This window comes from Accipiter gentilis, chromosome 28 (genome assembly GCF_929443795.1).
Source record: "Accipiter gentilis chromosome 28, bAccGen1.1, whole genome shotgun sequence".
NCBI lineage: Eukaryota > Metazoa > Chordata > Aves > Accipitriformes > Accipitridae > Astur > Astur gentilis.
Genome location: NC_064907.1, coordinates 15,919,299 through 15,940,730, shown reverse-complemented (window position 1 = coordinate 15,940,730; position 21,432 = coordinate 15,919,299). Strand labels below are relative to the sequence as shown.

At 48.5% G+C, this 21,432-nt stretch overlaps 1 protein-coding gene across 2 annotated transcripts in view; it reads right to left on the bottom strand.

Moving 5' to 3' along the window:
* ZMAT4 (zinc finger matrin-type 4) overlaps nucleotides 1-21,432 on the bottom strand; it is a 68,752-nt gene that overhangs the window by 9,816 nt on the left and 37,504 nt on the right. For both annotated transcript variants that reach the window (XM_049831281.1, XM_049831282.1), the window contains 2 exons: nucleotides 17,140-17,296; nucleotides 7,739-7,966 (listed from right to left, as the gene is read on the bottom strand). In XM_049831281.1, coding sequence (XP_049687238.1) covers nucleotides 7,739-7,966; nucleotides 17,140-17,296 — 385 coding nt within the window. The remainder of the gene's footprint in view (nucleotides 1-7,738; nucleotides 7,967-17,139; nucleotides 17,297-21,432) is intronic.

Sequence of the window (21,432 nt, the reverse complement as noted above, 5' to 3'; positions counted from 1 at the left end):
TTGTACCCTCGGAAGGGGCCACCGGACCCACGGAAAGGACCCCCCCCACCCTCCTGAGGAGCCTGGGTTTAAACAGCATTGCTCTCCTAATTCACTGCTCTGCCACTGGGCACAGATTGCAGGGAAGAAAAAAACCCAGGCAATTAAGCAGATTCATGCATATCTCGAACAGAAGCTGCAAAGCGATTTATAAGCAAAGTCAGAGAAACAGTCTCTCGGCACATTCACTAGAAAACATCCGAGCTGGAGAACTAAACCCAACGATATCAGCCTGTGTTTTGCTTATTCAGCTAAGCTCAAACTTCACAACTCTGAGACATCCACTGCAGACAAGACATTTATTCACCTGAAGAGCGTGCACGCACAGAACACCAACAGGAGACTTAGCAGGATTATTATGGCAGGCACTGCCGACGAGAGCATAATAATAAGAGAAGAGCTACTTTTCTCTGAATGCAACACAGAAATATCTCCAAACCGTGCTCAACTAATTGTCACATAAGGTTAAAAAAAGCAAGAGACAGGAGGTGATTTATGGATACAATAAAAATTGCTCATTTAAACATTATAATAGCTTTTACGTCGCTACCGAAGTTCAGTTTTTTACTGGAGATTGATACTCAGGCTGGGACAGTTATGATGGCTTTTTTCCCTGTACCATCCTTTCCACTCCATATTATTTCAGACCTTTTAATAAAGTGAATTGTCCTGGGTGGGTCTCAGGGAAGGGGGAAGAAGGTCAGGATTAAGGAAGAATTTCAGGGTTACAGATGCAACCTCTGCACAGAGTGGCCTGAGAAAAACAGTCACCTGAGATAGGCAGAGAGACACAAAAACGGCTGTTCTCAACACTAGGAAAATTATTTCTTCCTCATTTAACAGCTTGCATCTCAGAATTATAATTTAATGACTTAAGGCTGAGAGTATTTTCAGTTCTCAGCAGGACAAGGAAATCAAGACTTTTGTCACCTCTGAAAAGCTGAAAATCTAAAAATAGGAACCCAGCAGACAGGCAGCAATCAGAATTAGAGGTGAAGGAGAAAAGGCCTTTTCCCAAGGGAGTGTGCTGCCCAGTGGCTGCTGAAAATGGCTGATATTATTTTTGATTCGTGTCAGTTTAGATTTCCTGGAAAAATGCAGAGTTTGGTCCATTTCCGAAGCATTTATTCTTAGTGCCCTGGATGCACTCCTCTTTCCCTCTGGAGAGGGTATTAGCCTGCCTAGCACATTATAGATCGAGTAATTATTTATACACTAATGTTCTATTTTGCCTTCTAGACAGGTTTTCACCCAAAACATTCCTCAATGACTTTTGCAATCACAGAAAAACACAATGCTGCCGGGGAAGTTCCTCCACACCTGCAAAAGCTGCAAAAGCAGATTTAATTTGGTTTTTTTCTCTCTCTCTTTTTTTTTTTTTTTTAAATTTCTTTCTCCATCCATAAGGAAGTGACCTGGGCCAAGAGAAGGACCACTAGCTGCGTTCGAAATCTATTTTTTTTGTGGAAGAAATGAGAAGTCTCTTTTAGGAGCTACAGCAACAACAAAACCAGATATTGCAGAAGGCAACAGAGTGTGGCTGAACGTACATTAAATGCCTGTTTCCCTTCTGGACATCCCTGAGAGAGCGAGGAATCTGAGGGCTCTTACTCCTGGTATGTAGGGCAAAGCCTGACATGAATTAAGCATATAAACGCAGATCTAAGTGTTTCCAGACCCTGATTCTGTTGTCTCCCTTACTATGCTGAGTGTCAGAGAGTGGTTTCTTCTCTCCTCCTCTCTTTTGTATTTTAACATCCTAATAATTCCCTTGGCATCACAGACTGCATTAGCATCACTGACATTACACGTACATCGGCATTTCAGTAAACCATTGATGCTAAAGTAATTTCTGTCCTGTCCTCCTAGAAAAAAAGAGAATTGCAAATTTTAGAGTCTCTGCGGTCGTGTTTCTGCTTTGCACTGATTCACTTCCATGAAGATCTGAACAGACCGTTTCAAGCTTAATTGAAGGGCTGCGCTTAAAAATACCAGAGTTGTGGGATTCTTAGCACAGGCTGCTGCTCTCTTTAGGAACAGTTTTAATGTACCATGTAATAGTCTCTTTTGACTTTCTACAGTATTATTTCTTTGCAGAAATTGCTAAAACAATTCATTTAGAACAAGTAATGTATGGCATTCTCAAACCTGATCAGTTTATGCGTACCATAATTAACTACATAGGCTATATACACACTTACCATTCCCCAGCTGTACCTACAGACTCCCAAAAAATCACTTGTTTGAAGTTCAAAAAAACCCCCACTAGCTATACTAACAGTCCCACTTTTCTCAAACATCTCTTACATCTCTCACCTAGAAATTTGGCCCAACGTGAAGTCAAACATCTTCTTTAAAAAATATTTCAAAAATATTCAGGTGAGTACTTGAAAACATCAAGCAAGTGATAAAGCAGAAGCATTTAAATAGCCACCTATATTTTTATGTGTCGTGATGTGGCACGGAACAAAAATCAAATAGCAAATATGCTTGTGGATGCTCTCCTTGCTGAATTTATTCTTGATGCAGCAGCAATGGTGTCATAGTCAAACCCTCTGTCCACAGCTCCTGTTTCCTTTATTAAGCCAACAGGCGTCAGAAACCACATATATTCGTGCCGCAACACAGGGGAAGGGATGGAAAAGGTAATGCATGGCTGACACGGGCGGTGCATTAGCACCTTGCTGCAGACTGAGCCCTCGGACCATGCCGTGATTGCTGCATGGCAGAGATCAGGACCGGGGGAAATAAGAAACCGGTAATACTTTAAATTAAGGTAATAAGGTTCTAATGCTGAGCAGCTAATTTAACAGCATACATTAACAGCAGCCTTATTGAATCTTAATTACTTGTGTAGGTGGAAATGCCATCAGCGATTACAGTTCCTAACTGGGGACACTGATTTTTTTCCACCAGCATGTCAAGGCTGCTCGTGATGATGAACAAGGGGGGAATCCGGTCGTCGTCCCCCGTGTCCAGCGCTGGCACCGCTCCGCTGCAGCAGCTCTTCCCACCGGCTGGAAAACGCGGCCAAGGAACGGGCCGATCCTGTGAACTCGCTCATGCTCAGGGGGCTAACACGGCTGCTAGCGCACACGGCTACGTTTTTAGCTGGACCGAAACGTTGCCGGGGCTGGACCAGCCGGTTGGGAAGGTGCCAGAAGCCGGACCGCGCTCCCCAACACCGCGCTGTCCCGGCGCAGCCGCGCTCCCGCTTGCCTCGCACCCCTGCGCCCGGCATCGTTGTTGCTGCGGCAGGACCTCTCCGCTGAAATCCAGCATCCCGAAATGGACTTGTAGGGGACAAGTCTCGAGCGTGACACGAACTCCACCGAAACAAGACGCGGAGAAAGGAAATCAGCCTCAGATGAACCGCAGGATGAAACCACAGGCACCAACGACCTCCAGAATATCAAAATTAACAGCGTGTGATCTCACTGGAGCTCACCAAAGCTGCCAACTTGGCCAAAACTGCGGTTTCGTCAAATGCACCCAACCAAAGCGCGTTGGAGTTGAGTATTAGCACAGCAGGGAGTCTGCAATAGGAAGGTGGTCCCAACCAGAGCAGCCGGTGCTCTCTCTCTGTTCACATTTACTTTGGCATCCTCATGACACAGCAGCATTCCCTCCCCTGCACCATGACATGCATTCATGTAAAATTGAATGTGCCCCTATATCCATTAAATAAAATATTAACAAGTCAAGTCATTAATGTCCTTATGCATAAAATGCATTAAAACACATTCCAGGGAGTACGTGTTAAATTGCTTTTTACTAACCAAAAGTGACAGCACAGAATGAAAAGTATTTATAAGGCATACAAAGAAATTATGAGCTGAGAAGGAAAATGAAAATCAGCTCTTTGCCTGATTTTGCAAGATAGCATCTGCAACTATGACAATTTACCTGAAAACACAAAGGCTTCAGGTGACAACATCCCCATGCAGCCATCCCGATCCTGCTTTTACTGCAGAGGCTGCTGTGTTTTATTTTAGGGATTCACAGTGTAATCCCCTTGAGAGGCACCAGTTTCTGCACCAGGGCCTGGTGCTTTTCTTGTTCACCAGGGACCAAGTGCCCTGGGAAAAAGACCCACGTTCCTGCAGTTTATGGGATCCCATCTAATCCGCTCCAGGTACACAAGGCTGGCCCAGAATCTGTCGCCATGGCTATGTAAAATTCAAGTTTTACTGGCCCTCATCGAAGAGAGCCCAGGGTGCCTTAGCAAGTCATTTGTTTTCACGCAACAAGGTGCTGAAGCTCACGTTATAAACACTGATGAGGTGACGGAGGGTTTGTCTGTACGTTAAGTCTTCTGCTCATTTTGTTCATTCAAAGGTTTACATATAGGGAAGGGAAAGGCCAAGGGCACACCGAATCCGTGTAACGAAGCCCAGACTTTCAAACACTGTACCAGCCTGCAGAGAGAGCGCGTTTTTGCTGTGGGGTTTTGGCTCCGCACCAGCAATAAGCAGGGTCCGTTATTAATTAAATTCCCCACGAATGAGATCTGCCAGTCTCTGCTGCGAAGCCTCTGCCCCTGCAGAGCCCACCTGCATCAGAGGAGGAACGAAAGAACGCTCAGCGACGGATAATGCCAGACGTGAAGCAAAACTGGTGAAATGTGACCCGATGGAGCAAAACCGCCCTTCTCTTTCTGCCTGGCGCAGGCTGTGGGAAGGCGAGAGCTGCCAGACGGAGCCGCGCCGGTGCCTCCGACGGAGCAGCTTCTGCTCAGTGTTGCTGAACAGGCGCAAGCTGTCGGGGGAAGAGCCCAGAATTCAGGGCTCGTTACCATACCACCGCTTTTTTGTCTTTTTATGATCCGCTCCAGGATCAGGCTGGGGCGCAGCGGCAGCCAGAGGAGGCAGCTCTGCAGGAAGAAAACTCTTCATTTCTGCATTTTTTCAGCGTATGTCCGTGTGCTCTCCTAACGAGTAAGAGCAGAGGGGTTTCCAGGCCAGCCCTGGGAGCAGGGAGTCCTGGACCGGCTCTGCTGGCGAGGCTGGAAAGCCACACGAAGCTGCTCGGATTGACGGAGCAGCAGCGTGCACTGCCCATCACCCAGAAAAAAGCACCATCCACTCGGCCAAAGCATGTGCGCTGCGTGACCGTGCACTCGCCCGTATTGCGGCTTTAGCTCGAAACAGACTGCAGAAATGGTGCTGTTAGTGAGGTTTCTTTTTTCTTTTCTTTTTTCTCCTCTTTCTCATTTCTGAGAAGAAAATAAGACTTCAAAATTGCAGCATGAGCACTTGGCGAGAAGAATCAATGCTTTTGTTTCCTATAAATATCAGTTGTCCAAAAATATATCTCTATTCTTATTTCTCCAAATAGACATTCATATTTATCAATAAATATTTTATTATAGTCATTATCAAAACATCAAAGGCTGCTGAAATGTTGTACTTCAACTGACACTGCTTGTTCCAGGCTCACACAATGCATCAAATGTTCGTCTCCCACAGCAGTCAAAATAGAATTAATATTTAAGTTGTGATGGGAGAAGCCACTGGGGATACCGTGGAAAGGAAATGAGTTTGCGTTCTAGCGAAGACCGAGGTAGCAAAACAAGCGGAGAGCAGGGAGAGCACACGGCTATAATCCCTACCACGTACTGCCAAACACCAAACCCGCCGGACATCGAAAGCGATGGTCAGACACGATTTCGCTGACAACCTGGGACAGACCGCCACTGGCTATCTCTGAACTGCCACTGTTATCATTTCTCTTGAAGTCAGATACGATTTTACCTGCCGAGGTAAGGCTATTTTCTCGGACAGAAGGCAGATCTTGTTCTACGTTGGCTGTTGCAGAGATCTGCTCTAGCCTCACAGCTAAACACATACAGGAGAGCGTATCACAGCCCCTAGTTAAAAAAAAACCTGTGAAAAAGAGGATTACCCAGCCAGACTGCTATTCCAGCAGCAGAGGCAAACTTTGCAGGACACCATCGGCAGGCTCAAGGACATCTTCCCTGGCTCACCGAGTCTGGCTGTGCAGCTTGTCGACATCCATGAACCGCAGACTCCAAAATAACAGCCTGGAAGTGTCCAACCAGAGACCGAAGCTGCCTTCCCGCTGTACCCGGGGCTGCGTACGTACAGCCACGGCGCAGCTCTGCAGTCCCCCTCTCCCGTGATCGATGGCCGCTGGCAGGACCACACTAGATTCAGCTGCAAATCTCAACCACGCGCAGAACCACCGTAAAGTTAAAAACCAACACGGGCTGATGAGTACGTAAAGCCCTCCAATTTCAACTCTCCTAGGCACCAGCTAAATGAATAAAACACTTCACAATTGATTTATTTACAGTTAATGACATCCTCAGCCACTCTTGAGCTTGGCACAGTTCAAAGTACTAAGCACTTCCATGTTATTGTCCCAGGTTTTATTTCCCTGCATATTTTCAACAGCGGGCAGTGACTCAGCCACATGAATCATTTATGGCATTGTGAGTCACACTAGGTAGCACACGAAGGATCTGGATAACCATTACAAGGTTTATTTGAGATCAAGAAATGCACAATATACTGCATAGTCATAAGTATTTAAAGGTAAATTATTTCATTTAGCAAAGAGTTTAAAAAAAAAAGGTATTTTAAAATGTTAATGCAATATCTTGCTGGCAAACCAGACTTTCTCTCCCGCATGGTTTTGAAAATCAAACCTGCACTTTTTCCTCAGCCTGCTTCAGTCAAATACATTGAGCGCACAGAGGATTATAATCAAGACCACAGAGAAAAATTTCAACAGGAGGCTCATACCTCTCCTCCTGCAATTACCCCTCTATGTTAAAGAGGCGCTTTGTTCAGAATTCAGTCTTAGCCGCATCCTCGGATGGTATAAATTAGCACATCTCCATCGACAGGCACAGTGTGATGGAGCTGGTCCTTCATCGGTGCCAGGCGGCGGCTGCGACCCGGAGGGACCGGGGATGCTCGGGGGCTCCGGCAGCCACGGCGGGGCTCCGCATGAGGTGGGCTCCCTCCAGGAGGGATGCAAAGGCCAAATCCAGGTGACCCCAGGGCGCAGCCCCCGCAGGGACCCCATGGGTGCCAGGACCCACAGAGCTGGGAAGGCACACGGCTTGACCTCCCGGCGGGGCCGGGATGGACGGACGGACAGATGGATGGATGGACTGCTGCTCTTCCTTCAGTGGGAATATGAAATACTTGTGTTTAACATACCCATGGCAAATGCTCGGTTTCCCTTTTCTGCTGCTGACCCAGGGCCGTTGCAGTGTTTTACAAGCACTAATTAAATCACAGAAGACAGCTAATGCCCGGCTCTCCATCAGGGAGATGTAGGGAGTGCTCTGCCTCCAGCAACAAATGTCCCCATCCCCATTTCCCTGCGGGGCCGAGTGCTTTAAACGCGTTCTCCTCTCTCAGCAAACAGGGATAGCCCTGGAGGACAGAAGCGTGTGCTAATGGAAGGGACTATTTTGGGAAGAGGCAAAAGAAATACCTAGGAAACAACTTGCAAAGGATGCTGCTAAAACTGCGGACCGTCATCTTAGAGGAGGGGATTTTTGGGGGTTTCACGGTAGCGGGAACCTCGTAAAGCAGTAAGAGCACCACGGTCACCCCTGCACCACTTGACCAGAGGAACAGTGACTGCGGCAAGGGCAGCATCGCTGCGGTGCCCAAATCCCACGGGGAGCAGGTCCTCGCTCTCCACGTACCGGCTCTCTCACCTCTCAGCTCTCCCAGGTCCAGGGTCTTTCCCAGCTGCTCCAGGAGGTCGGCCCTGGCCGCGTTCTTCTTGTGCTTTTTGCCATCGTAGTGCTGCTGTGCCATCATGGGGTTGTTGAACCAGGCTGCGCAGAGCTGGCAGTACCTGTCCGAGTCTCTCCGTTGATGCGGTGACGGTACCACCGGGGGACTATCCGCGTGCGGCTGCTTTAGGGAGCTCAGAGTGGTTTCTGTAAAAGAAAACGTTCAGACGTGAGCTCTTCCAGGCTACTGGTGCTTGTCTGAGTAACAGCAGACCCTGAGGCAGATCCCACATTAGACACGGGGAATAATTAGCAGCAGTTACAGGGTCCCACTGGATATTTTGGATGGTACGGCTCGGAAATCTACCATTTCTCATAAAAAAAGCAGCGTGAAAGGGACTGCTCCTCAGCTATCTGCATTTCACTAGCTGGCAAAGGAGGATGCTCTCATTGCGGTTACAGGTCTTATCGCTGTTGTGACTAAACCTGCTAAACCTGTCCTGCTTAAATTGCTACTTCCAGGAAAAATTGCCAGTGGAGAATAAACAAAACATGCAAAGCCATCTACTTCTCAAGACAGACAGATTTATCGTTATCTCGGGATTCTTATTTTTCACTTTATTTGGTCTCAGAAAGAATAGGGAAAGTTGCACTAATTCTAAATTGTGACAGATGAAAAAAATATTCAATAGTCAGTCCGCTCATCCACGTATCTTCACATTGACAGGTACCGGCAACCCACAGCCTTGATTTAATCCCATTTCCCTTCAGATTTGCCAAGAGGCCATATGGGAACACAAACAGGATCCCCAAATAATTTCAGAGAAAAATGGGCAATTAAGTCTTTACACAATGGAGCTGCACCTTGCTTGCCAGAGTTTTCCTACTTTGTACAACAGAAGTCACAAAGCCTTGGAAAAACAGTTTAAAGTAAAATAAAGTTCAGTTAGCACTGGGATACAAAAATATACAATGACTAGGACTTAATTATCGCACCTCATTCAAAAATTCCCTTTTATGTGGTTTTCCTTTTCCAGATGAAATGTCTGCTATCTAAATAATTAACAAACCACTCTCTCCGTGACACAAGAATAGGCAAATTTTAAGGTGGTGAAGAGGAGCTCGATCGCTCTCCTTTGATCAAGAGGCTCCGTGCTATTGCAGCTGAGCCCTGATGAGAGCACGGGTTGGCAAGTGACGAACCCACCTCGGCGTCTGATACCGGGAATGGCAGCAGCGAGCAAAACAGGGATATATTTAGACGTATAATTACGCCTGAAGCCCACTGTGATGGACCCCACGGCTCAAGGAAGTTAACGTTGTTATAAATCTTCTGCTGACCCGCTCGGGAAGGGACGTCTATTAACTTTCCGCAAGGAAATTGTATCTTACATATAACATTACTTACAACCTTATCAATTTCCAGGGGTTTATAAGCTTCTATTGTTTTTGATGACAACTGCCAAGGTATCAGAGTTTCCCGGGCTGGATGGTTGGCCGAGGCACCATCCTCCTCCTCGCCAGGCTGCCTCTGGAGAAACACCTGGAGGAGAGTTTCCCGGCTTCTGCTGCCGCCGCCAGCGCTCTGCACAGCACGGGCTCTTTCGGGGATTAGTTAATAAAGCGATTACACAACTGGCTCCCGCAGAAGATATTTCTTCTCCTCGTTCAGCTGTCTCGCGAACCGCCCGCCCGCTCATTTGGATTCATTTCACCCCACCAGAGGATTCCGCTGCCTAATCTCTGCCCGCCCTCCATTTAACTAGCCTAGTTAGAAACCAAGCACAACGCCAACAAAGAAAACCAGTTTTTCCTTTGCCTTCGGCCCCGCTGCCCCTTGCAGCATCACTGGGGCCGGGACTGAGCTCCGACACATCCCGGCTCTGCCGCATCCTGAAAAACCTGCTCCCGACAGTGCTGGCGGGCAGCAGGCAGGGCTCGGGAAGGACCCAGCTGTATTTTGCTCCTAAACCCAACATCTTTTCTAACACCTACGCTTCCAGCACAAAAGACTCACCCCCAGCCCCTCCGAGGTTCATGCAACATAAATAACAGCGCAACTACACCCAAGAGCAGAGCCGGGGGCCAACGCACGGTGTCGAAGAAGAAATTTCGGAAATAGCAATATCGCAAGAAGACATTTCGGAAATAGCGATATCGCCTGCCCAAACTAAGATCGCGTGAGGCTTTGCATACTCTTGACTGGTGAAAAGCAGGAGCAGCGTGCCGATCGCTCGCGTATTTTTGCGACCGCCCGCAGGCACTGCCCGAAGAGCCTCCGTGCAGGGGGGAGTCGTGCCAAGAGCTGCCCTGTGCGGGGACCGCGCACAGCCCCGGAGATGTTTGGGCATCTGGACCGTTATAAACAACCAGTTATTACTGCAGTCCAGGAGCTCTGAGATATACTTGACTTGCTGCTCCGCAGGCCCCAGGCTATAAAGTTAAATCTATCAGATCTTTCGGTCAGCTTTCTCCTTGTTTATATGTTAGCTGCCGCCAGAGGGGAACCAGGGAGGCTGAAGTTCACAGAGCTGGTGGTGTCTGCAGGAGTTATATCTCCCGCTCGCTAAAGAAATACGACTGAAGCGTTCTCCGCTGCTCAGCCATCAGCCGGCCCGCCGGCCCCGTGGCTGCACGTCCGAGCCCCTCTCGATGAGGTCGGGGGCTCGTGCTCACCCAAATGCAGCGCAGGAGGGAGGCTGTCAGTGGGAGCAGCGCTCCTGCTTCGGGGGATCGCGCCAGAGCCCCCCCACACTCACCCCGGCCCTGCTCCGAGCCCACCACCGTGCCTGGCTCCCCTCGACCCCGCGGGCTGCAGCCCCCGCAGCAGAGACCCCCGGCCGGCATCGCACGGGTGCTCCCGCGTGGCAGGGATTTCCTCTCAACGTTCACAATACAAAATATTTTCTTGTAAAGCCACGTTCCTCAGGTTCTGTTTACAACTACCAGCAGTCCTAAGGTGTGCTGAACCCAGCCTGGCAGTTAATGAAAACATCCCGTGTCTTCCAATTCCTCCTTAAGAGAAATAGATGAAGGTTGACTTCTCCGCAAATGTGGATTTATCATTTTGATATGAGCTACCTAACTACTACAGAACAGAAAATATCATCATTCCCTGAGCAGCGACATGAAAATTAATAATAAACACTCACAAAACGTCAAATGTTAAAAATGTTTCTCCATCTAAAACACAAACATAAAAGCTGCTAGTTTGACTATTTCAAGTATTTCAAAATGCTAAATAGCTCATGACAGTCTGCCTTACGTTCCCTTTTGCTGTGGGAGGGAAGTGAGAAAGTCTTACTTTGCTGCAAGAAGCAAAATATAAAGTTAGAAACACTTTAACACTCTGGCAATGAACTAATGTTTGACTTATTTCTTGCATGCAAAGCTTTTTATTCATAGCTGTATTTAAAGGGCACCCAACTTCTTATCATTGCTACTCTCCAGGAAGCGAGCATGAGAACGTGTAAGTAACTGAGCCACAACAACAGGGCACTGGAGAAATTCCGTTTTCTTCAGAAGACAAATCTGGGGCTGAGGTAGACTCCAGCTGCCGCCGGACAGATCCCCGCACCCAAACCTGAAAGCCATTTGCTCTGTCCCCTTCGGCACATCCGAAACACAAACCCCACGCTAGGAACTAGAGAATGAGGAGGTAAAAAAGCCAAGGTAACTTTTGCTGCCGACAAAATCACGCCTTTATTCCTCACCCTGAACGCGGGGGATCCTGGTGCTGGTATCACCCCTGGCAGCAGCCGGCGCACACCAGCCCCAGCACCTCCCGACGCCGTGACTCACGTCGGCACCGCGGCACTGCCGGTGCTCAGGGGCCAATTTCCACCTTTCCGAAATGATGCCTGCAGGTACCCATGCTTTGATCAATGAAGGCAGCAGCTATTCCACCCCCCTCCCCCCAATTCTTTGGTTTAGAACTCATGCTGATGACTGGATGCGAGCTGACAGAAGATGTTGGAAATGACTAGAGAAATTCATCAGCAATAGCGGTGACATAAAGCCTCTGAGGGCTACAACCTTGTAGGAAGGAGCAACGGAAAAGATCACAAATACTTCACTGTAGCCATGAGACATCGCTCTCCGATTGTGAAAAACCCGACTGTTAAGACACTTCTCCCTCTCCTGAAAGCACCAGCAGAGAAATGAGAGATCTGTATTTCGTTAAGACGATAAAACTGAAAGGGAAGGTGTAACTCCATAAGGGGACTGAGAATAGATGTCACTTTCTACGAGACTGGCGAGACAGAGAACCCAGAATATCAAGCAGCGGTCTGTTCGGAGGCAGATGCGTCCACATGGAGCCGTAAAGCAGATCCGAGCCCTCCCGAAGGCAGGTGATGGGGTTCTGTAGCTTAAGGTGATCAGAAAGCGCATCTGAATTATCTGGCAGGAATGGGAGGGAACAGAACTGTCAGGGCACAGAGTAGGATGTACGCTCATGTCTTGCACCGCTTTATATACTGCGCAGAGCACAGGTTCCTCGGAGCTTAGGACTGATGTAACCTCCACGGTGACAAGAGGGAAGTCTGTTCTTTACCAATTCAGCAGAGTTGAGATAAACATTTCACCTTGTGGCGCGCAACTCATTGGGAAGCCCCTGAGCTGCTCCCAGGTTCAATATTAAGCAGCGCTCTGGCACCGCGCTGCTTGCAGGGAAGAATGCTCAATACTCAGACACACACGTTGGATGTCAGCACCAGAGGACATATCTGCAGAAATCCTTCCCTCTGCCGCTTTCTGGCTGGAAACGGTTGCGAGTCCAGGATGAAGCCACAGGGCGCTGCATTTGGAGAGGAGCTGCTCTGCAGAGGGGAAGCCTCAGGGAATTTTTGGCCACCGGCAGTGGCTCCAGGTCCCACGGCAGCCCTGCAGCACAGCGTGTTCAGAGCCGCTGCCTCCAGGAACCACGGCCAGGATCAGAATTCCAGTTGCAGGCATTTTTCAAATTTTTCACCTTTGCTGAGAGTATTATGTATTTTTCAATGCTGCTTTTTTTTTTGTTTGTTTGTTTACATTTACTGGAAAACGCTGCTCTTCCAACAGCTCAAGAATTCTCCTTAAATTTCCCCTGCATTTTCGACTGCATTCATTAGTCTTCATTTTGTCCCCTAAATTCATTTTGTTACTGTGCAATTTAAAGAGATGCTACGCTCCACAGAGGCAACCGTATGTCTGTGTGAATGAAATGACTCCCGTGAAGACAACTGTGCAAAGAATTTCCTCCCTTTACACACAGATGCACTAATTAAGCAAATGGTCAACACAGAATTTCACAAAAATTTAGGGTAGCAGAACAAATTTTTGTGCAAGGCTGAAAATGAAATCTGGAGGTTATTACCTATTTTTGCTTACCTATTGCCACTAAAATACCTTTTCAGATTAACCATGTTTAATCTCAGCCATAATAAGAGCACTTGGGGAACTCTGAAAACATTTTAAGCTTTTTTTTTTTTTAATTAAAAGATTATGAGACTTCAAATATTTGTATAGAGTCTTTCTCACTTTTTTTGATCACACATGAAAGTTAAAAAATACTTTCCTCTTAAGAGCTTAAGGAAACAGCAAATAAAACATTCAATCCATTTAACCATCTGAAGGATTACCGTGTTATGATCAGAACAGCAGCTTGATCTCTTTTAAAGATGCTAACCCATTACACTGCAAGCATGAGCTCGTGCCTCCCAAATCTCCAGCACCTGCTCCTCGGTTATTGGGCTCAACTTCCAGGTCTCCAGATCATCAGAATGGGCTGGATCCCTCAGCAGTGACACGCTGGTGATTATCAATACCTCTTAACTGCTGCGAGTTAGCCGCTTACTTCCGAGCAGATAAATCTTATAGTAAATGTTATTTATCCCCCTTATGCAAATCAAAGGGAAAACAAACCACAACTCATCCCAGCGTGAGGTGATGTGGAACGTGCCGCGTCCCTGTCCCGCAGCTCCCGCAGTGTCAGAGGGGGCTCTGGGACTCAAAGTGCCCAACAGCCCTTTAATTACAGACGGCCGGAGCGAAGAACAGCTCCACCACCGGCACTTCCAACCTCCATATCTGGGGTCTCAAAGCTGATGCTGAGACGCTGACAGGGCTTCTGGCAATCGGGGCCTTAAGGACGATGCACAAGAGCCTCTGGAGTGCCTTTCCATGGAGCTGGGGAAGAAAAATGGCTAGATAATAAATTCTCCTACCGAAAACAGCTCCTGCTCAAACCCTGCACAGCCAGCTGCAGCCCCGCAGCCACGCTGTTGTCACAGACACGTGTGAAGCCCCCGAGGCTTCATGTGAAGGTCCCCGAGGACCCTCCTCCTCCTCCCCAAGAGCATCCAGCACGCTCAGGGCTGTGCGTGGTCAGCTCCCAGGACTCATGAGCACAGGAGTCTCGGAAGCTCTGTCCGAGAGACTAAATGCCCCCCGGTGCCAGCTGTGAAGGACTGCGACAAAAATCCAGTGGAAAAAATGCTGAGCGACTCTGTAGGAAGCCCAGAAAAATGCTGTGTCCAAAGAGCACATTTCTGACAACTGCTGGAGAGCAAGGAGGTGCTTATTAATGTATTTCTGCAGCTCAGCTTCATCTTCCAGATCAAGTGTCTGGAAGAGCTGATGAGTCCTTGAGTTACTCTCTCCTAGTGATTATGACAGCTGAAGAGCCCATTACTCTCGGAGCATGCAGCGCAGCTCACTTAGAGCCTTTGCGAGGCTGATCCAGATGATTAAAAAATTAGACGAGAACACGATGCAAAGTTGCAGTTCTTGGAAAGCCCTGCCTTGTCAGGGCCCTACAGCCTCTGCATGGATGGGCAGCACGGCAGGGCTGGTCGCTGCACGGTCTTGCACAGATCCCATAGTAAGTCAGCCTCGGCGCCGCTTCAGAGAGGTCTCTAACTGTTAAAGAATTTATGAACGTGGGTTTCTCTAGGTTTGCTTTATTAACAACTCAGAGTTGGGCCGCCACCGCAGTGAACTGCAACCCTCCAAAAGTTTTCAAATCTTTTATACCCTTTTGCCACCCATTGTCCGATCCAAAATCTCTGTAGTTTTCCAGTCGATTCTCTGTTCTCATATCGTTATCATCCACCATCTTATCTCATCCATTCTCCATTCTCATGTCTCAGTTCTTCTGGGATTGGTGGTCACGGGCAAAAAGTCTCCGGTCACCATCATCACTTATCTTCTTACACTTCAAAGGTATCTATGGGTCTCCAAAGAAAACTACTCAGGTTATTTTATTAATTTACCTTATTCTAAAGTTAATCACTTGTCTTGGGTCTAAGATGTATGATCTTTTCTCTGTTGATTCAGCTTGACTGGATTTTAAGCCAGCCAGGAAGAGGGAGTCTCATAAAACAATTAAGCAACTCATAGATATTGTTTTATATGCACCTGCATTCTATTAATCTTCTCTAAACCAATTTCTAATCATTAGTTATATGTCTAGTATGAATAGTCTTATGCAATAAAGCAAATAGTCTTAAAACAATGAGGCTTAAAGCCTAGTTCCTTTTACACTAACGAAGGAGAGGGTTCTCATCTGGTTCTCGTCTACCTATTGCCAGTCCACGCACGTCTCCAATTCCGTTTTCAACAGAAATGTTGGTTCACCAGAGGCCGAGATCTCCTGCTGGGCCAAGATCAATTCTCTCCTGCCATGGATCGAGAACCACTGCCCACAGTCTGTCCGTCCGCCTTCGCAGGGCTCCAGGTCCGCAGGCAGACCCTGGGATCCCGGCTGCTCCCTCGGACCTGCCCGAGGAGCACCAGACCCACAAGGTCTCGCCTGCAGTGAGGATCCTGGAGGTGAAAACAGAAACTCTTTCCCTGCTGGCGGGTGAATCTGAGTCGTTGACTTACGTGGGAATGGGTCCACGCGCTATTCCCTGAAATCCAGCACCCCTGCGACCCTCAGAGACTCGCCGGGATTTAACCAGAAATACGAGTTTTTGTGGCAGGTCCTTTGGTGCCAGAGGAGAAACTGCTGGAAGGCTGCACACAAGGGATGGGGTTCTGAGCACTAACACAAGCACTGGACAATTAAATACCATAAACGAGTACGCTACTTCTCTCGGTGCCCTTGTAATTATTTGCCAGCTGCAGAGAACGGCCTGAGGAGTCCAAAAGCGAGTCAGCTGCAAATTATCACATTAGCTTATGTTAGATCCGTCCTCCCGGCTCGCTGTGGGGGTGGTCAGGAGCTGCCAGCACCCCCTGCCACCCGCGGCTGCACCCTCGCCTCCTGCGGGATTCACACCTGGTACCCAAAGCACCGGGGCAGTTTTCAGATGCACCTCAGCGACTCATGAACTCTGCTGCACCTTCACTTAACGAGCCTTCTGAGAGCCCACTTGTTAGTTAAAACAAGTAAGCCACCTTCTAAAGCGATTCCCCATGTTCCCTCAGGCAAAGCGGATAATGTTTCCCAAGCCAATCCTGGTAAAGGACAAATGATATTCTATGCACCAGCATCTACAGTCTGTAAAGTTAAAAAAGCAACAAAAACACACACAGAGCCAACCCCCCCTTATTTAATCATACCTAGGATTTATGCACATCGCGTTAGGCAGGATGTAAAATGCACGGCCAAGTTTATATTCTGTGCCGAAGGAAGGGCCCCTGGTAGCAATACCGAAATACGTCTGTCCGCAGGACCACAGCCCAGTTATCTTGCCTGGTTAGCATGAAGAATACTTTGTTCGAGTATCCTCTGGCCTGACAACCACAGAGGAAGTTTTGTTTCACAGTATATTAGCGGTTTGCAGGGACTTTATGGTTAAGCAAACAATAAGACGGTTAAATTATCCGATTCCAACGTTTGACTTTTTAAATGTGAAAGTTAATAAGCTTGCATTATTGGAATCACTGTGGAGGAAAGCATGAATCCCCATCTGGGCAAAAATCAAAAGGCAATCGATCCAACAGTTTTTAAAGACCAGATTTCCCTCTAAGGTAAAAGCAAATGATATTCTGTTCTGTACAGTAACACGAAAGGTTTATTAAACATATTAGCTAAGCTGTCGAATAACTTCTGATAATTAAAGCGAGGCTTGGCTGTTTGTGCCCAGAGGAGATATTGCCTTCCACCGCGCAAAACATTTCAGAAGCATGGAGCCAGAGATAGGACTCTCGTACAAAGGCCAGCCCTGGCTGATAAACCACTAATCTATGGGAACAAAGCAGGCAATAATGAGCATCAGCAATTTTTAAAGGTTGTTATGACAGCAACACAAATGAATAGCTGCTTCTGCCGGCCTCCATCGCTCAGCTATCCATTTTTTGCCGCGCAGGCACCGAGCCGGCACCTCGGCACAGCGAGCCCGCTCCGCCCCGCGCCGGACCCTCCTGCTCCGGCTCGCTGCCTCCGGACCTACCTGTGGCCTTTAATGCTGGTTGTTCACCTAGCAACAGTTTTAACCTTTTGGCATGGATTTTCCCTTGGTAATGCGATTCGGCCACCACTGCTGAGGTAAAGGACATGTTACATAGTGTGCAGCATTTGTTCTTATCCACTGAGTCACCATCACTGCCCTGGGTGGAGACAAAAAACACAGACAAAAAAAGAGGTGTATAAGCCCACCAAGCACGGTCAGGGAGAAAGAAGAGAGAGGAATCCAGGTTGTTATGCCAAGGCCGTGGTTTCCAAGGGGTTTCCCTTCCTTGTCTCCCCCAGACTCGCTCCTGCCTGGTCCCAGCCCTGCTCAACCTGGGGATGGCTCCGAGCCCCGGGTGGTCCCGACACCCCAGCACCTCTGCTCCCATTCGCACGCTGGGAGCTCATCCCATCGCTTTCTGTTGCCCACGCCGTGAGGTTCACCCATCATGTCCACCAGCCTGCCTTCCTTTAGTCTTTATTCCTATTCTCTGGCTGAGGGAGCCATACAAATCTGGTGCTCTCCCTGCCGTCAGACACTTGCGCTTCCTCCTGCCACACTTCTGTAAGAGACCCCAAAGCAGCCGGGGGGATGGGATTCGGGTGTGCATCCCTCTCACCAAGTGGGAGAAACAAATAAACCAGCAGGATTCGTGCAGATCCCCCAAACAGGATTGCACACCAGTCCCAGATGCCTCCTGCTCCTCTGCCTTTGCTCTGCTGTTCTTGAGCCCTGGGGGGAGACCCCCTTATCGCCCTCCTCATGCAGAGACCGAGACTGAGATCAGCCGGAGGGGCAGGGAGCCCTGGCTGCACCCCAAGTGTCTGCTATACTGGGCAGCAGCTCCACGAGGTGCCTGGCCATACTGGGCTGCCCATCTGCTGGCCCTTGCAGAGGAACCAGGCTCATACTTCACAATAATTTACTACCAGCTACTAACAAGATAAACCCGAAGGCATGAGCAGCCTCATGGCACGTACTACAGACAGGAAAAACCGCTTGCTGTAGGGTTTGCACAAAAGGAAAAAAGAACAAAACACCTAAAAAACCACATTGGCGTCCTGCTCCTTTCCTAGAGATGGATTTTGAGCTCTCGAACGCTGCCGGATGAGTAAAGGCAATCACAAAAGTCCAAGACGCTTTGCACCCAACAGTAAAAAACACATTCCAGAAACCGATGTTGCCTAAAGCAAACTCAGGGCTGCAGCCTGTAGCCCTGTTTGAGGATCTGCACAACGAAAGACCCCGGCGCAAAGGGGATACCCCCTTGCAAGCTCCTAGGTGTCAGAGGTGTCAGCTAAGAGGTGACTGGAAATTTTAAGAAGTTATGAACATCACCATTCAGTGTTTCAGTACCAGCAAGAGGCTCTCATGGCTGCGGTGATACAAGTAGGGGCCATCCTTCACAGTCACTTTATTTTGACAAGTAAACCCTGATTTAATAAGAATATTGTCTCCGACCTTCATTACGGTTGTTCTCGTTAGAATAAAAACCAGCATGCCTCTGCCCAGGTATGTGGCTGAGCTTAGACCTTCTACTCGAAGCAAACCCGGTGAGGAGGAGGGGATGGTGGAGGCTGAACGAAGGCACAGAGACATTCCTGCCCGGCCGGGAGGAGCTGAGGAGCCAGGGAGGGCTTGGGAGAAGAGCTCACAAACAGCCCCTGGGCTGAACGTCTGTCAGCAAAACATAACTGCTGCTTCCAGCAAGTGTTTACGAACAAATAGCTTCCACAGATACAAGGGTACAAACAACGAACAAGCAGGGGAAAAAGGACGTTTGCACCATTAGTCGCAATTAATTATTCAATCCATCCCGCAAAGGAAATGAGAATCACGTTTAGGGCCATATATAAGTGGTTTCGCTTTTCCAAAGATCTCAGTATGTTGTGTTGGCAATTTATAAATGATCTCTTTTGAAAATACTCCTCTGTGCAGAGGAAGACCTTTCCAAAGCCGGGAAATGACCCGCTGTGTGCAGGTAGTTAGCATCCCGGCTCATTCCCTGGACAAGATGGTCAGATCTGGCCCCTGTGCGACAGCAAAACTCCCTCCAGTGACAAGCCATCTGGAGAGTCGTGCACTTTTTTTTTTTTTTTTAAAAAAAAAAAGCAAGTATTTCAACTGCTGGTATACAGTCAAACCAAGAAAATAGCCTGCTTTAGAAACTGCAACCTTCATTTCACACCAAGCTGTAAATGCACCCTGCGGTTCATCCCCGTGTGAAGATTCAGGCACCCATGGGGGCACCCCACCGCACCCCTGGGCACACAAAGCACGTTGCACAGCTGGAAACGATAGCACTGCTGAAGGGACAGCAGGGGCCAAGGGAAAGTCAGATAGCATCCAAAAGCCAGTTCCCTTTTGCAAATGCCATGCTCGTCCTCAGACACAGAACGAAGGGCCCAGCTCTTCAACTTCCCCAGCTCAACAAACGGGTGAAACAACTCCAGCACCAGCACCCAACCCTGCCGTCCTCCCACCGAAGACCAGCCCCAGCAACTCCGGCAGCACCCGACCCCTCGGCGGCAATGGGCACCGGCCCCATGGCACCGGGTACGCCAGCACCGGGGGAGCACGGCAAGCCCTGGAGATGCCCCCCAGCCTCCGGGCAGTTATGGGGCAAGGGAAGGGCTCTGCAATATTTGGGAGAGCGAACCCACCACACGGTCGGCACCCAACCCGCTATTTAAGGTCACTTTCTCCCCCCCACATAAGCACGATTAGGAAAAAGGACCGATTTTCATCACTTTGTTGTTGTTGTTAACTACAAATCAACTTAAACCTTAGGGAGAAATCTCAAGAGGTGGTAAGTACTTTTCTGAGTGTAATTTGCACTTCTTTTAAATAGGTTTCTCTCAAGATATTTTATGTCTTCAAAGGGAAATCACTTGAAAGTTAAGAGCAGAGTAAAAAATTCCCAGACTCTATTGATCATCAGTGGTGGTAACATATAAAGAGCCTCCAACAGAGCTCGTCTGAAAAGCTGATACACTTCGGTGTTTGTTCACCAGGGTCTCTTCTGCCTGATTGGCTCTTCAGTGACATTTTTTCCTTTACAATCTACTTCCAAAGATAGACTGCAGTTAAAAAAAGCAAAAAACATAAAAAATTTAGACACCCCCCCTCCCCCAGACACCTCATGTAGAGCCCAAGGTCCCATTTACACCGATCCACAGTTTACTGCGCAGCTTATCCGAGTTCACCCAAGTCTCGGGGCAAGCGCCTGGATGGGGATTTGGCCACCAGACTGGCACTCGCCTGCAGGAGAGGGGTGTCCCCAAATTTCTTTGTCAGTCTGAGAGTCCCAGCATCTGCACAAAACACAACAGACCTTTGCTCTCTTACAGCCAGCCATTTTTCATACACTACATGCTGTTCCTCAATGCAGGACGGAGGAGATGTTTGGGCTCAAGTGCTATTAAGCATTTACCCAAGCCTGCAGCGTTTGTCAGCAGAATTGTTTCCCTTCCCTCCTCCACCACCCAACCTCCCTGCCCAGAGCCGCCCCGGCGCTCGAGGCTGGATCCAGCCCTGAAGGGTAATTATGCCTTCTCATTTGTCAGCGGCTGTTTTACCTGTAACCAGATGGGCTGGTGGGGAATCTGAGCCGGGTGTCTTTTGTCACCCGTTGAATGACACCGTGTTGACAGGATTGTGCAGCCAGGTGGTAAAATAACATCGCTTGTCGATCAGGATGCCCGGGCGAGCGCTGGGGCACAGGGCTCGGCCAACCCGCAGCCCACTCGGGGCAGACACCCACTCTCCAGGGATGCTCTGCACCCACGCGTGCACACATCCATCTCTCCTCGCCTCTTCCCTTGCTCCCGCACCCAGCTCAGTCTAAAGCAGCAGCAGTAAATAGGCACTAACATCTCAATTTAGTTCCCATAAAACCCACACAAGCAACTCTCTAACCCCGTGCTGCATAAAGCCAGCCAATGCGCAAAGAATATTTCTGCCATTTGTTTTTGCGATCTTCTCCAGGCAATCCGTTCTCGCTAACCTTTGCAGAGATGCAGCACTGACAGGGGCGAATGGCCTCGCATAAACCGAAGCACAACGAAACACGCCACGGGCTTGGAGATAAAGCGTCCGTTTCCCAACGCTGACATCGATCATCTTCCCCCCACTCCGTAGCGGTGCCAAGCCAGCCTAATTTATAGGCCTTCTTTTTGTAATGTTATAAACTTCAAAGCAAGTCTTGTACATCCAGCAGAATTAACTTCAGTTATTCAGATGCCTGTTAACAAGCTGCTAAAAGGCATAATCCTCACACAGGACCAGGCAGTT